The sequence below is a fragment of the Dermochelys coriacea genome, chromosome 3 (assembly GCF_009764565.3).
Source record: "Dermochelys coriacea isolate rDerCor1 chromosome 3, rDerCor1.pri.v4, whole genome shotgun sequence".
NCBI classification, from domain to species: Eukaryota; Metazoa; Chordata; order Testudines; family Dermochelyidae; genus Dermochelys; species Dermochelys coriacea.
Window position 1 is genome coordinate 151,407,730 of NC_050070.1, and position 15,164 is coordinate 151,422,893.

The 15,164-nt window shown below is 45.8% G+C and overlaps 1 protein-coding gene across 5 annotated transcripts in view; it reads right to left on the reverse strand.

Moving 5' to 3' along the window:
- Positions 1-15,164, reverse strand: part of MDGA1 (MAM domain containing glycosylphosphatidylinositol anchor 1) — a 196,645-nt gene that overhangs the window by 122,218 nt on the left and 59,263 nt on the right. For all 5 annotated transcript variants that reach the window (XM_043511602.1, XM_043511606.1, XM_043511605.1 and 2 more), the window contains one exon: positions 7,738-7,877. In XM_043511602.1, coding sequence (XP_043367537.1) covers positions 7,738-7,877 — 140 coding nt within the window. The remainder of the gene's footprint in view (positions 1-7,737; positions 7,878-15,164) is intronic.

The window sequence follows — 15,164 nt, forward strand, 5'->3', positions numbered from 1 at the left end:
TTCGCCGCATTCCTAATCCTGTCCTCTGGCGTGCCTTTTTACGATTATGGCACCTCCTTAATGCTCGTTTGGTCCCCTATTTTATTATGCATATCCGTAGCCATTCCGGTCTTCCTGGGCTCCTCGCGGAGGGTAACGCGCGAGCCGATGCGTTTGTTAATCCCCCACAATTATATGCTCAGCTTCCTAACTCCTTTGCTCAGGCTCGCCTTTCCCATGACTTTTTTCACCAATCTGCACGCGCTCTTGCGCGTCAGTTTCGATTACCCCTTGCGGATACCCGTGCGATTGTTGCCTCTTGTTCAGATTGTCAGAGGCATTCTCTACCCCTTTCTTTCGGTGTTAATCCTTGCGATCTTGCCTCCCTCCAACTATGGCAGACCGACGTTACTATTTTCCCTGAGTTTGGCCGCCTTCGCTCCGTTCATGTGTCTATTGACACTTTTTCCGGCTATGTCTGGGCTACTGCCCTTTCTTCCACTGGCACTCGCGATGTTATTCGCCACTGGCAAAGTTGCTTTGCCGTTATGGGCATTCCGACTACTATTAAAACGGATAATGGTGCCGGTTATATATCTTGTCGCACGGCTCGTTTCCTTGCTCGCTGGGGTGTATCCCATATCACCGGGGTTCCCGGTAATTCTACGGGTTAAGCTATTATTGAACGCACTCATGCTTCGCTTAAATCTTTATTACTTAAACAAAAAGGGGGAGTAACTCCTGACCCACATCCAGATGCACTTGAGCATACCCCGCAGGCCCGTCTGTTAAAGGCATTATATGTTTTAAATTGGTTACAGCCTGGCCAACATGACATACCCCCCGCGTTCCGGCACCTCTTTGGGTTGACCCGGGATGAACAAATCGCCCGGCCCCAAATGCGCTGGTTTGACTATCGCCAACAGATGTGGAAAGGGCTGGTGGAATTGTTAACCTGGGGAAGGGGATATGCTTGTGTTTCTACTGATGCAGGTCCCCGGTGGATCCTGGCCAAATGGGTACATCCGTGGCTACAGCAACCTCGCTCGCCCTTGAGTCCGGTGCCTGGAGAACAAGATCCCGCGCTTGGAGAGGAAGCATCAGAGGAGGTTGTGCTTGCGGCCATATCCTGTTTATTTCCAGAATGAGGATGTGGGTTGCCAAAATTGTTATAGTATTATTGCTTGGGTTGCAAGGGGGGCTCCTTGTACCACTACACGTGCGAATGATGTATAACCTATGGGAACGTCTAGCATTGATAGCTAATGTCACACACTTTTGTTTGTCTGATTCTGTGGCAGCCGGGGAACTACTGGGCACTTGTCTTGTGCCCATATGTCATCATCCCGAAGAAATTGGCAATCACACCATGCTTGTAGCTTATGCCAATTTGTCTTCACAGTATTCGAATATGGCAAATTGGGGCCGCGCCGATTATTCCTTGCCCCCCGGGGCCCTATCTTTACATACCCGTATCCAGCCGGGGCGAATAATGTAACGTGTGTGCGAGTGGTTAATTGCACACACGCAAAAGTACCCATGGGCTGCCAGACCATAAGTGCCCCCTTTTTGAATTGTACTAATGCGGTTAATGTCTCTTTTAATTATGGGCATATTATTTTGCCGTCTGGTTGGTTTTTTACCTGCGGCGCACGGACTTTCAGTTATATTCCTGCTAATTTAAGTCATAATACCTAATGCTGCCTTAGCCGAATGACCCTTTTGTTGCCTGGAAAGAATCAGCAGCGAAGTCGGCGGAGTGCGACCCTGCAAGATACGTGTTCAGCCGATGTTACCTTATATAGTCACTTGGAATATTTGGCTTTGATGAATGCCGTTGCAGGCATTCCTGGCTTTTCAACTTATTACACGGTACAAACCTTGAATGCATTAGCTTGTTTTGCTGTTAAAGGGCTTAATGCTACTTCACAGGCTATTGCTCTTTTGAATAGGGAACAACAGGAATTGAGAGATGCCATTTTAGATAATTGAGCTGCGATTGATTTTCTATTGCTTAAGCATCATATGGGATGTGAATCTTTTAAACATATGTGTTGTTTTAATCTTACGGATAATAGCCGATCCATTGAGGAGCGTCTGGATGAGTTGACTTCTCTCACTGAGCACATCCGTCAAGATACCGGGTTTGTGGGATTTTGGGACTGGCTTACAGGGTGGTTGCCTTCTTTGGAGTGGCTTCGGCAATTATTTGGAATTATAGTTTTTGTATGTATTGGTCTTATTTGCCTTTGTTGCTGTCTGCAATGTCTCCCCTCCTTGTTTGATATATTCCGTAAAATGAATCGCTCCACCCCCGTTAGGTCACCCCTGTTAATGAACGAAAATTGGATGGAACTACGCAAGTGATCGGTGGTCCGTGTATCATGTAATAAAAAGGGGGGAGATGTGGGAACATGGTGTATTTGTGAGCTAGTTAAGAATATTTATGAGCTAGTTAGGATCGCGGTGAACCTTTGATGAACTGGTGGGAGGTGGTTGCAGGCTGGAGCGTGACCCAGGCGGGCTGGCAACACCAGACCTTGTTGACAGCAGATGGCGGACAGCTGTGCTCCAATCAAGAGGAAGGATGCACGTGCATAGCCCGTGCTGAGGCTGCTCGACTAACGAGATGTCTCCGTGGTCGGGTGATGGACTATGGAGGGGGTTGAAAATATTATGTAAGAGGAGTGTATAAAAGCAATGAGAAAATAACAGATAAACGGCTTAGCTACCAACCATATTGGCTGTTGTGCTTTGTCCGACTCGCATGAAAACCCCACAGTAACCAGGGGGACAGCCAATTTAGACTTGATGCACACTAACAGGGAAGAATTGGTTGCGAATTTGAAGGCAATTTGAATGAAAGTGATCATGGAATGACTGATTGCATGACTCTAACAAAAGAAAGGAGAGAACAAAACAATGGACTTCAAAAGAGGAAATTTTAACACATTCAAAGAACTGGTAGGTAAAGTCCCATTGGCAGAACATCTAGGGGGATAAAGGAATTCAGGAGAGCTGGTAGTTTCTCAAGGAGACAATATTAAAAGGCACAACTGCAAACTATTCTGATGCAAAGGAAAGATGAGAAGAATAGTAGTAGGCCAATATGGCTCCATCAGAAGCTCTTTAAAAATTAACTGAAAAATTATAAAGGAATCTTACAAAAGTGGAAACATAGATGAACTGCTAAGGAGGAGTGCAAAAGGACAGCGCAAGCAGGTAGGGACAAAATCAGAAAGGCTAAAGGGCCTGTCTATGCTTGAAACGCTGCAACTGTGCCATTGTAACAGCAATGCTGTTTAAGTGCTTCCATGCGGACACTACCTAATTCTTCCATCGAACTAGCACTGTCTACACTGGGGTTAGTTCAGCTTAACTATGTAGTTCACGAGTGTGGATTTTTCACACCCCTGAGCGATGTAGCTGGGTCACCCTAACTTTTTAGTGCAGACCAGGCCTTAGGCACAAAATGAGTTACACCTGGCAATGGACATAAAAGGCAATATAAAGAAGTTCTTTAAATAGATTAAAAGCAAGAGAAAGACTTAGGAACGTGTAGGTCCTCTACTTGGCTGGGAAGAAGAGCTAATAACTGATGACATCAAGAAGGCTGAGTTATTTAATGCCTATTTTGCTTCAGTCTTCACTAATGGTGACCAGATACTCCATACAATTAAATATTAACAACAAGGGAAAAGGAACACAAGGCAAAACAGGGAAAGAACAGGTTAAAGAATATCAGGATAAGTTAGAAGTACTGTATTCAAGTTGATAGGGCCTGATGAAATTCATCCTAAGGTATTTAAGGAACTAGCTGAAGCAATCTCAGAACTGTTAGCAATGATTTTCAAGAATTCATCAGAGATGGGTGAATGCCAGAGGACTGGAGAAAAGCAAACATAGTTACCCATCTTTAAAAAGAGAAACTAAGAGGACCGGGGCATTATAGACCAGTTAGCCTAACTTCTATACTTGGAAATTTACTGGAACAAATTATGAAACAATCAATCAATTTGTAAGCACCTAGAGGATAATAGGGTTATAAGGAATAGATATGTCAAGAACAAATCATGCCAAACCAGCTTGATTTACTTCTTTGACAGGGTTACTGGCTTAGTGGTTGGGGGAAAGCGTAGACATAGTATATCTTGATTTTAGTAAGGCTTTTGATGCAGTTCCACATGACATTCTGATAAGCAAGGTAGGGAAATGTTGTCTAGATGAAACTAATATAAGGCGGGTGCACAGCTGGTTGGAAGACCATACTCAAAGAGTAGTTATCAATGGTTTTCTGTCAAACTGGGAGAGCGAATCTACTGGGGTTCTGCAGGGATCAGTCTTGGTCCCAATACTATTCAATATTTTCATTAAAAAACTTGAATAATGGAGTGGAGAATATGCTTATAAAATTTGAGGACACAAAGTTGGGAGGGGTTGCAAGCACTTTAGAAGACAGGATTAGAATTTAAAATGAGCTTGACAAATTAAATTGGTCAGAATTGAACAAGATGAAACTCGTAAAAGATAAGTACAAAGTACTACATCTAGGAAGGGGAAAAAGCCAAATGCACAACTACAAAATGGGGAGTAGCTGGCTAGGCAGCAATACTGCTGACAAGGGGTCATTGTGTATCACAGATTGAATAGATGAGTTAACAATGTGATGCAGTTGAGAAAAAAGGATACATATTTTGAGATGCATTAACAGAAGTGTCATATGGAAGACATGGAAGGTAATGATTTCACTCTCCTTGGCACTGGTGGGGCCTGGATACTGTGCCTATTCTGTGCGCCATATTCTAGGAAAGGGTGAGAAAAAACTGGAGAGAGTCCAGAGAAGAGCAAAAAAAAATTATTAATAAATATAGAAAACTTGACCTTTGAGGAAAGGTTAAAAAACTGGGCATGTTTAGTCTCAGGATGACATGACGAGGGACCTGATAACTGTCTTCAAACATATCAAGGACTTTTATAAATAGGACAGTGATCAATTGTTCTCCATGTCTACTGAAGGTAGGACAAGAAGTAATGGGCTCAATCTGCAGCCTGAGAGATTTAGGTTAGATACTAGGAAAAGCTTTCTAACTATAAGGGTAGTTAAGTGCTGGAATAGGCTTCCAAGGGAGGTTATGGAATCCCCATCATTGGAGGTTTTTAAGAAAAGGTTAGACACACACCTGTCAGGGATATTCTAGGTTTACTTGTTCCTGCCTCAGCACAGGGGGCTGGACTTGATGACCTCTCAAGATCCTTCCAGCCCTACATTTCTGTGATTCTATGAATGGGGATATTTCATCTGTTTGGCTTCCAAAGTGAGAAGTGCAGCTACTGCTGTTAGCCTGTTGTTTCCCTCTCTGGAGGGGGCCCCACTAGCAGTTATTTTTGTAAGTCTCTCTTTTGTAGTAAACACACTTTAATTTTGTTTTGCATTGGCCACCGTCAGCAAGCAGGATATTGGGCTGGATGGACCTTTGGTCTGACCCAGTATGGCCATTCTTATGTTCTTATGCCTTTGACTGCAATATAGTAATCCCCGAAGCACCAGTTGCTATGGTGGCTTCCAGCAATCTGGACACCTATCCCCTAGCAGCTGGGTTGAGATCCACCAGATCATTTTGCACTGAACACAAAGCAGATGGTAAAAGGACATTCATTCACGACTGACCTCACGCTAAGCAGAACTGCTGGAGGGGAGTGGGCACCTTGGTCTATGCCCAACACCAGTAGACATGGGGCTGAACTGGAGCCATTGCTCTAGAGATGGCAGGATTCTACAGCCCACTCCCCTCCTGGGCAGATTTGCTCGGCTAATGGCTGTCTGTGATGGATTCATTTAGCCTTGGTAGACTTATGATGAGATTGTTTTAGGGCCCCAAATCTCAGAGGCTCTTGTTTGCACAGCCGCTTAAGTCAGCTCTTTAATCTTTCCCCAGCCTTTTCATTTCAACCTCATTTAAATATCTGGGCTACATGTTAAAGCTTTAGTGAGTAACTGGAAGAAAGGGAGGGAAAAGATTAGACAAAGACTAAGAGAAGAGCTTTGATTTGGAGTAGTGGGGGAAGTGGGGGAGAGCATGTGTGGGAGTGGGGTTAAGAGAGAGCTGGGATGTGGGCATAGCTCTGTGTAAGCCAGTGTTCCATGTCTGCCTGCCCTCTTTGGACACACATGCCAGTGTCCTGGTGCACACCTGGGCTCTGCACGTGCTAGTGTTACACACAAACAGGTTCTGGGGATGCCACAGCTTCTTGTGCAGCAGTGTTCTGTATGCACCAATGGTACAACAATGCTCTCAGTCCTGCCTGGCTCAGAGCGCCCATGAGGTGCACAAAGCCTGCAAGCTCTACATGCTCCCAGGCAGCATGGGCACCAGTTCTCTCCATGCCTCTATTCTGCACACCCAGGATCTGCCCATTGTGCACGTGATCAGTGTGCCCAAGTGCCTAGGCTAGGTGATCCTCCACAATGATATCTGAGAGGCTCTGCTGAGTGGCCCGGCTGCCCGATATCCTGGCTCAGACTGTCTCCGTCTTTTTGTTTCTTAAAAGACATTTTGTTGGCTAATTCTAACTTGAATTCCTTGGATGAGCTGCTCTCTCCCCTTTGTTATTTCCTAGCAGCCAAGGTCCTAGAGACATGTAGCACCTGGTCAGTTAGTGGAGGGAAGGAGTGACTGGCACACACAGAACTACAGCTTATCAGCATCAGTGCCTACAGCTGGCAAGGCTGCTGCAGGGGAAGCAGGAACCGCTGAACTTCTCACTAACCCTCTTATAACCTGCCCCCGGAGAGCTTCATTCCCAGTGTAACTCACTCCTCAGGGTTTATTCTGGCCCCGAAGGCCCAAGTTTAGCCACAGTTTTACCCATGCTCTGGGGTCATTTACACGCATCAGCTGCTACGTAAGAATTTCCCTGCAGTCCTCTCACCTCTATGGCATGGGTCTGAATCCAGCTCTGGACAGCGGCAATCAAAAATTACCACCACTAGCAGCTGCTTGGCGTCCACCGTATGAAATGAATTGATGGGTCCCATTCCAGGTCATCATGGACAAGTGTCCACATCAGAAAAATGCCCCCTCCCCCAATGTTACCCAAACTGAGGGATCCCCTTTACTGGCCTGGTCCAAAAGGCCAAGGCTGAACAAGCCATAAAGGTTTAATTCCACTCCTACATTGGTGAGGTGTGAAGGGGAAGCTTGTGCTACCCCGTCCAAGCTGTGCCTGTCCTGTGGAGAGAGGATTGGAGTCTCTAGTGTTACTTACACAGCCCTGAATTCAACACAGCCCATGTTTTTAGTTCATTCTGGCCCATTAGAATGGTAGACGCTCTGGAGAGAGCCTTGTGCTGCCAATATACAGCACACAGGCAGAACTGGGCAATATTTCACCTCAGGTCCTGTTGCTCCCAAAACACAGTTCCCACAAGTACTCGAGCCACAGGGGAATCTCCATATGCTGTACAGTAGTAGTAGTAGGACTTCTAGCCTCATTGTAGGCTGCAGCCCTAGCTCCACAGGACACCAACTCATCCAGTGTCTCTGTTCCTCAGCCCTTCCTTTCTTGTGTCACAGCTGCTGCCCAGGAAGCCAGGAGAGAAAAAGAGGAGAGGAACCTACCTCCAAAAACGTAGAAGAGTGAAGGTCATGGGGAAAGGTGTCCTCCAACCACCCCTAATGTCTCCTTACAAGGCAAGATTAGAGTAAACCCAACAGAGAACCACAGGCGTGAGGATGACTGGCATTACAGAAAGGTTACCTGTGGCCGTGGGTGTCCCGTGACCAGACACTGCAAGACCAGGGTGTCGCCCTCCCGGATAGTGTACACACGTTCACTGATGTTATCTTCCTTCACAACACAGGCCTGCCCAGCATGGATGATCTGGGCCTGAGCTGGAGCTGGGAAAGAGAGAACTAATTAGAAAAGGGAATGCCAGCAAAGTATAGGTGGAATCCAAGTCCTCACAAAGCTGTTGGACTTGCCACACCTTGCCCTGGGAGCAACGCAACTTCTGCTGGGCTGCAGAAGGTGAAAGCAAGACTGGAGAGGCAAGGGCATTATTGCTCTGAAAATTGGGAAATTTCCTCCCTCTCCTGGCAACAGTGAATTTAATCTGGGGGAAGAAACTAGGATTAGCAGCTCTGGAGACTGAAGACTAGAGTACACTGCCCCTCTCCAAGAGATAATGTAAGCTAGGGGTCAATAGGAACCAGGAACTTCTGAACTATATTCCTAGCTCTGAGAAGGAGCATTGTCTGGGACTGGCTGTGTGACCTGGTCAAATCAGGAGCGCTCTGTGCCTGTAGAAGGGGGCTTATGATTGTGATTTACCTTGCAGTGAGGTTATAGGAGTTAATCAGCCAGTCACTCCAAAGGGCTCTGCATTGCTGCATAAGCACTGGCTACTAGTACTTATCCCCAGAACAGGTTACAGCATAGGTCACGGTAGGTACAAGTCTCCCCCATGCTGTCCCATCAACATTCCTTAGCCCTGTTCTAGAGGGATCCTCCTCTAGGGGTGAGAGAGGACTTCATTCTTTGTGGCTCCTTAAATCCTTGAGATTTCTGCTGAGACTCCAACAAGGGCCAATTAGTGACAAAACTAGGAACTGAACTGAGACGACCAACGCTTTTCATGGAGGCCAATGCAGCAGCATCTGAAAGGAAAGACTTTTGGTCCCCAACCCTCCCCACAAAGAGGGAAGCGAAGGTGAAAGGTTCCATATCCCATTACCAATTCCTTAAACAAACCAATGCCTCAGCTCAAACCCTAATAGTCAGTCCTGATCAACAGAAACAGGAGCCGTTTCTACAAGTAGTCGGGGAATATATAAAAAGATCTGGCTTGAGAGGACCTGCATCAACAACCTTCCGGTCCACATGCTGAGAGTGCTCATGATTATTGCAGCAGCTGGGGAGTGTTGTATGTGACTGTGTGCATGCCCATGGGACACCAGTGCATGGCCAGGGAGAAAACTACAGCCTAACTTTAAGGAATGGATAAACCTGCAGATGTTACTAGTTCAGTGGGGCATGTCTCCTTCCTGCTGCAGCACTTCCCTGTGAATTCAGCTCCTCAGCCCTACCATCCCCAGTGTAATGCAATACAGGACAACTTTGAGAGGGAAACGAAGAAAGGGCTTAAAGCAAAGAGTTTTATAAAAACTTTCCAAACCAAGCACAGGGTTTGCAAGGAAACCCCGTTACACAGGCAAAGTTAAATACCAGCTTTGGCACAAAGTTTGCTGAGGTGCAGGGACTTTTTGAGTAAGCCACAGATCCCGTCACCATGCAGCCACCAGGGTTGAAAAATCAAAATATTGTTAGCCGGTGCAAAATGAAAGCACTGCTTTGTGCAGCTCTAAACAGTCAGCTCTGTATTCACTAGCAGCAGAAGCTCAGGCCAGGCTGGGCTTGGACAGTGGGAAAGCAGGGTTGCAGTTGTGTTACTGAGACCAAAGTTGGTGTAAGTTGGGGCAGCTCCATTGCCGTTGGCCGAACTATGCTAATTTATAATCGCGGAGGCTCTCACCCCCAACTGGGAAGGAGGGTTGCATTTCAATGACTGGTTACCGTATTCCAACAGGTGACCATTTATAAAACACATCAAAGGTGAAGGCTGCAGTGCTGGACAGGGTCTGCGTGCTGGGTGATCACGCCCCCTCTATCATCTTCTCTCCTCTCTCATTCCAGTTCAATGGCCATTTATTTGCAGGATCATCAGATAAGTATTGTCCAAACAACTGTGAGCTAATAGAATCAATGCATTTATTGGAATGATATTACAGCAAATATATGGACGCTTATCTCTGCCGCTCCTTCCCTCTCCTACCTATAGCGTCTGGAGAGCTCTCCTGGGATAGCTCTCACAAGAGTCTTATCATTAAAAACTAAAACACTGAAACCAGGATACAAAGCTACATTATATGACTGAGCAGATGAGAGACTTGCCTTGCCTGAGAGGATGGGGGATTATTATTTGCTAACCATGTCGGGAGAGGGGAGAAAGTGGAAGCATTTTAAGAAACAGAAAGGGCGTGGTATCTGTAAGGGTAAGCTAGCACTATGGCTAGTGAGGGGTAAGAAAAGGTGGTGCAATCTTCTCACACACAGCTCTACTATGTCCCCTCAGTGCTGACCTGAAGTCCTTTGCTCTGCTATTCCAGTCCTGGTCCCCCATCCCTAGCTCCAGACTTGCCAGAGCACCTCAATCCTGACTCTGCAGCACCGACTATCAGTCACACCGATTGCGCCCAATTCTCTCCACTGCTGATTAAAACAGAGACACCCCTCCACCCCCAATCTCATCCTGAGTTCTCTCCTTGAAGCTGGGCTGCCTGCATTCCAACAGACTCTTCCCGTCTCAGAGCTCTTTAACTTGTGGTAACAGCTCAGCTTCTGTCTCTTTAACTTAAATGTTTCCCTAAATTCCTCTGTGCAGCCTGCTTACTGTATAGTCCAGCTCACTTTAGATCTTCTAATTTCTATGGCTGTCTTCTCTTTGGTTAATGCCCCACTGAAGTCTCCGCTTTTTTTGCTCCTCTCTGATTAACCATTTCCCTCCTGCCAGCCCTATCTCCAAGACAGTCCCTATAGGCTAGACTACATGGGGAATTTTATCAGCATAGTTATACCGGTATAACTTCCCATGTGGTAACACTTACTCTGGAATAAAAGTGCCTTTTTCAGTTTAGTTTATGTTGCTCTGGAAGTAGTATAAGATAAATTAGAAAAAAACACTCATTCTGGAACAGAGAGCCCACAGGAGAGTTATACTGGTAACTATAGTGATATAATGATAAATGATAAAGTGATATTATGCTGGTACATTTCCATGTGTACACGGTCCCTAAGACATGTTCCCTGTCCTCTGTCGCTCCACAGATCTCTCTCTAGTCCAGTGGATTTCCATAGAGCTCAGAAGCAAGACTATATTTTTAGCTTTATTGGTAAGAATCAGTAACTTGGTTGAGCCAAGCGGTGCTGGAGCAGGGGACCATGGTTCTCCCACTTTTTATCGGCCATAAGGACGAGACATGGGGGGGAAAGAGGGGCAGGGCCTCAGGGAGAAGGGGAAGCATGGGAGGGGCATTGTTGAGCAACCGTGCACCCCTCACCCCCCGCACTGTTAGGAAGTTTCTGCTGCCCCTGGTTGAATCTCTTTGCAGCATGACTCCTTCCCCTGATCACAGAGAGGGGCCCTTGGGAGAGTGAACCACTGCTGCTGATAAATCCTGGTCCAAACCAAATAGTAGACTCTCTCCTGAAGTAACAGCACTGAGTCTCCAGCAACAACAACAGTCATTTCATCTGTGCTCTAAACCCAGTTTGAGCCCAGGTCTCTGAAAGGAGAGTTCAGAAAATCAGCTGTACCATCTGCAGACGGCTTGTGAAAGCACTTGGCTACCACATAATGGGAATCTGATTAGAGAAAAAACTTTGCCATCAGTTATGTCTTGACTTCAGTGAGACAGCAGGGAGATAGCCAAGGACAAACTCTACTCTCAGTGTTTTGTAGGAAAGATATCCTAGTGGTTAAATCACAGAATTAGAAGCTGTGAGATCTGGGTTCTGATCTCAACTCTGCTGGGATGTGCTGTATGGTCTTGGGAAAGTCACTTTATCCCTCTGTAAAATGGTCTGATGAGGATTAATTACATTTGCAAGGTGCACACATGGAAGGAATATTATTATTTCACATCATCCTGGGTCCCATGGGGTTTTTAGCACACAGAAAGGTTACAGGTCCCCAGTACAGTACACAGGATTACCTCCCTCCTCAGGTGGTGGGACTGCATCTGTCACAATAAACAAGGCTTTGTGGAAGCCACTTTCTCCTGGGAGGAACAGGAAGATCAGTCTCTGAGGCAAGGGGGTTGGTGCTTGGGACTGAAGCAGTCATCCCTGTGAGAGTCCCATAAAGTATGAGCCCTGGGGAGACACAATCTATTTTGGTGGATTTCCCTAAACCTGGATGCCTCTCTGAGTGTGCAAAATGCAAAGAACCACACGAGGCAGAAAAGGAAGAGCTCCAGTCCGCCCTGGAGACGGGGGCAGGATTGTGTCCCTAGTCTTTTGTCCAAGGCTTTCAGTCCACTTGTCAATGACCGAAGCAAAGCACACCCTAATATTTCTCACTCTTGAAAGGCCTGGCCCACAGGGCGCTTGGCCTCTGCACTGAGATTTCAAACTAGCCTTTCACTTGATATATTTACACATTAAAGTGAAAGGAAATTCGAGAGGATAAAATAACTTTATGCCAGTGCAATGTACTGTACAATGTTATCACCATAATGTGGGAAGTTTACGAGACACCAGCTCTTTAGAGGTCAATTGTGTTAATAATAAGTAGCAGAGGAGAGAGAAACGGTCTTGTGGGGAAGGCAGCAGCCTGGGACTCAGGAGATCTGGGTCCTGTTCTCTGCTCTGCCACACTACTTGTGTAACTTTGGGCAAGGGATTTAATCTCTCGGTGCCCTGGTTCCCCAGCTATAAAAAGGGGCTGACATTGCTTCCTATTTCACAGAGGGGGTTGTGGGGATCAATCCATTTATGTTTACGAGGCTCAGATAGTACAATGGTGGAGGCAACAGAGTAGTGAGGGCTGGGGCAGTGAAAGAAAGACACCCAGGGTGCACTCAAGGTCATGTATTACTCAGACCATACAACTTCATGGGAAGAACGCCAAACTTCCTCATATTAGGTCAACAGTTTCCCTCCTGACACTATTTCATGACAGGGCCCCAAAACCAACCCGGAGGAGAGAACCTGCTGGGTCAGCTGGCTGGGGTCCGGACACTGAAGGGGCTGAAGTTTTATCCAAGTCCCTCATCTTGTACCAGACAAGCAAGTGGGGCCCCACAGCTTAAGCTCCAAAGAGAAATTGGAGCTGGGTCCAAGCCCAGCAGTTCTGTCAGCTGTACCAAAAGGAAGCCTCCCCCGGCAGGAACTGCTTTGAGCTGGGAGTCTTCTCTCGCTGGGTTAAGTTTATAACAAGGCCAACTCAGCCTGCCGGGAGATGACTCTCAGCTAAGACCTGCTCAGAATGGCTCCTATTGGTTTGGCCCAAGGCAGTTCAGTGCAGTGTCTGCTTGGAGTCAGCTCCCTTTGGGGCTGAGTTTGTCAGGTTTGCTGTGCTCTGAGCGAGGCTTACGTTATAAGCTGTTCTTCACAGATTTTACACAAAATCCCCCCAGGCTCTTAGTTACATCAGCCAAGTGAGCAAATGCAACCTGCCCTTTTGTTTTCTCGTCTCCATGGGCTATTGTTGGGTGCACTTCCCTTTGCAGTCTGCTCCTCAGCCCAGATGTTCAATATTCTTGTTCTAAAAGGATAGAAAAATCCATACAAGCAGCCTTAGGCTCAGGAGCAAGCCTAACAGCAGCAAACCTGCATCCATCCACCCTAGATAGCCGTTCAGGCCAGAGAAAATGGATAGGTCACACATTCCATTGTCTCTGAGTAGGAGACGACAAGTGTCATCAGCTCAGCTCAGCTCCTCCGCAGCACACCATCCACTACTAAACACAGATTCCAGGAAAGATCTGAGGGTGCTTCACAGGGAGACTGGGGGGACAACTCATCCTTACACACTGTGCTACCCTGTCCCCACCTTCGCTGTACCTGTACTGGGGTTATCTCCTTGGATAAAGAACTTCAACCCCCAAAGCTGTTAATTCAGCACCAAAAATCCACATGTCAGGTACAGCTTCCAGTCCCGTCCCCCTCTGGTGTGAAGTGGGTTGTTTTGCTCCTCCCTGCTACCCCCTGTAGGCTAGAGCCTCCTGCTCCTCATTGACACAGTTCTTCAGAACTACTCAAGACACCAGTTTTGCATGACTCTCTATGTACCCTGTGCAATTATAAAGCATCCTCTTTTACAAGTAGGTCAAACTATGAAGGCAGAGCCCTTTCCCTGCCTTGTTGATCTGTCTGGGTCAATCTCCCTGGATTTATAGCAAACACGGGAGTGGGGAGAGGGCCGTGTTGAACACTCACTTCTAGTCTGATTGGCACCATCTGCTCAAGCCCTGAAGAGCCAGGCAGCTGGCTGCCAATCATATTCTCTCACATCTCCTGTCTCACACAAGAGGCAGCTAGTGGATGAGCTTTGCAGTTGGTGCCAAGAAAGAAGCAGAAAAATCCTAAAACATGTTGAATCAAATGGAGGGTGCAGGGGTTTATTGGAATTAAATTATAAATCATTCCATTTTTCTTGCTGAGATAGTATTGTAATCAGCTATCCAAAATCTAAGTATCACCATCCTCTCCGGGATGGAATCACAACTGCTCCCCTGTGTGTCATCAGCCCTATACTGCTAACAGCTAAGGAAGATTCTTAAGTGGTAGGAGCCTCTGCTTTGGCAGCAATAGACAGAGTCTTACCCCAATTTTGCTACAGAGTTCAGAGCAACCACACATTTGCACACATGGTACAGTGACATACACAAAGACCTAGGTAACATGCTGTGGTGTTACTGTGGCTTTAATTATATCTGATTAAAGGGTGTGGGAGAGGATAGTGGGAAAAGGCTGTCGGATTTAGGTTAGACTGATACATACAAAGCATCTTAATTCAACTCAATCTATGTTATTTATGTATCTAATAAAGCTTTGTTAAATTACTAGCTATGCATTATTAATTATTAATTATTATTATTATTAATAAGAAGACTAGTGGATAACTTGAACATAAAACAATACATGGTAACAGGAGAGAAGGAAATGATAAAAAACTGGAAGAAATTTTAAAAAACGGAGGTAAGAGTTATTCAGAACTGAAAACAAATTTGAACGAAATAAGATGGATCAATTAAGAGTTCTCACATTTCTCAAAATGTCAAGAAACGCTGCAGAAAAATTGGAAAAGGTTTACACAAGAATTTGATTTATTTTTGAGGGCACTCGGATCTACTCATAAGGAAGATGAACAAAAGATTGCCATGTTTTTGAATATTGCAGGTACAAAAGCAATTTCATTATCTAATTCATTTGAGCTTAATGTTAGAGAATGAGCCGACTAAGAGTTTGTCTTAAAAATATTTGAGGAATACTGTTTACCAAAAAGAAATGAAACATTTGAAAGATTTCAGTTTCACTCAAGGAGTCAAAGGGAGGAAGAGACTTTTGAATAATTTTTAAACAGATCTAAAGATAAGAAGTCAGACATGTAATTTTCAGAATCC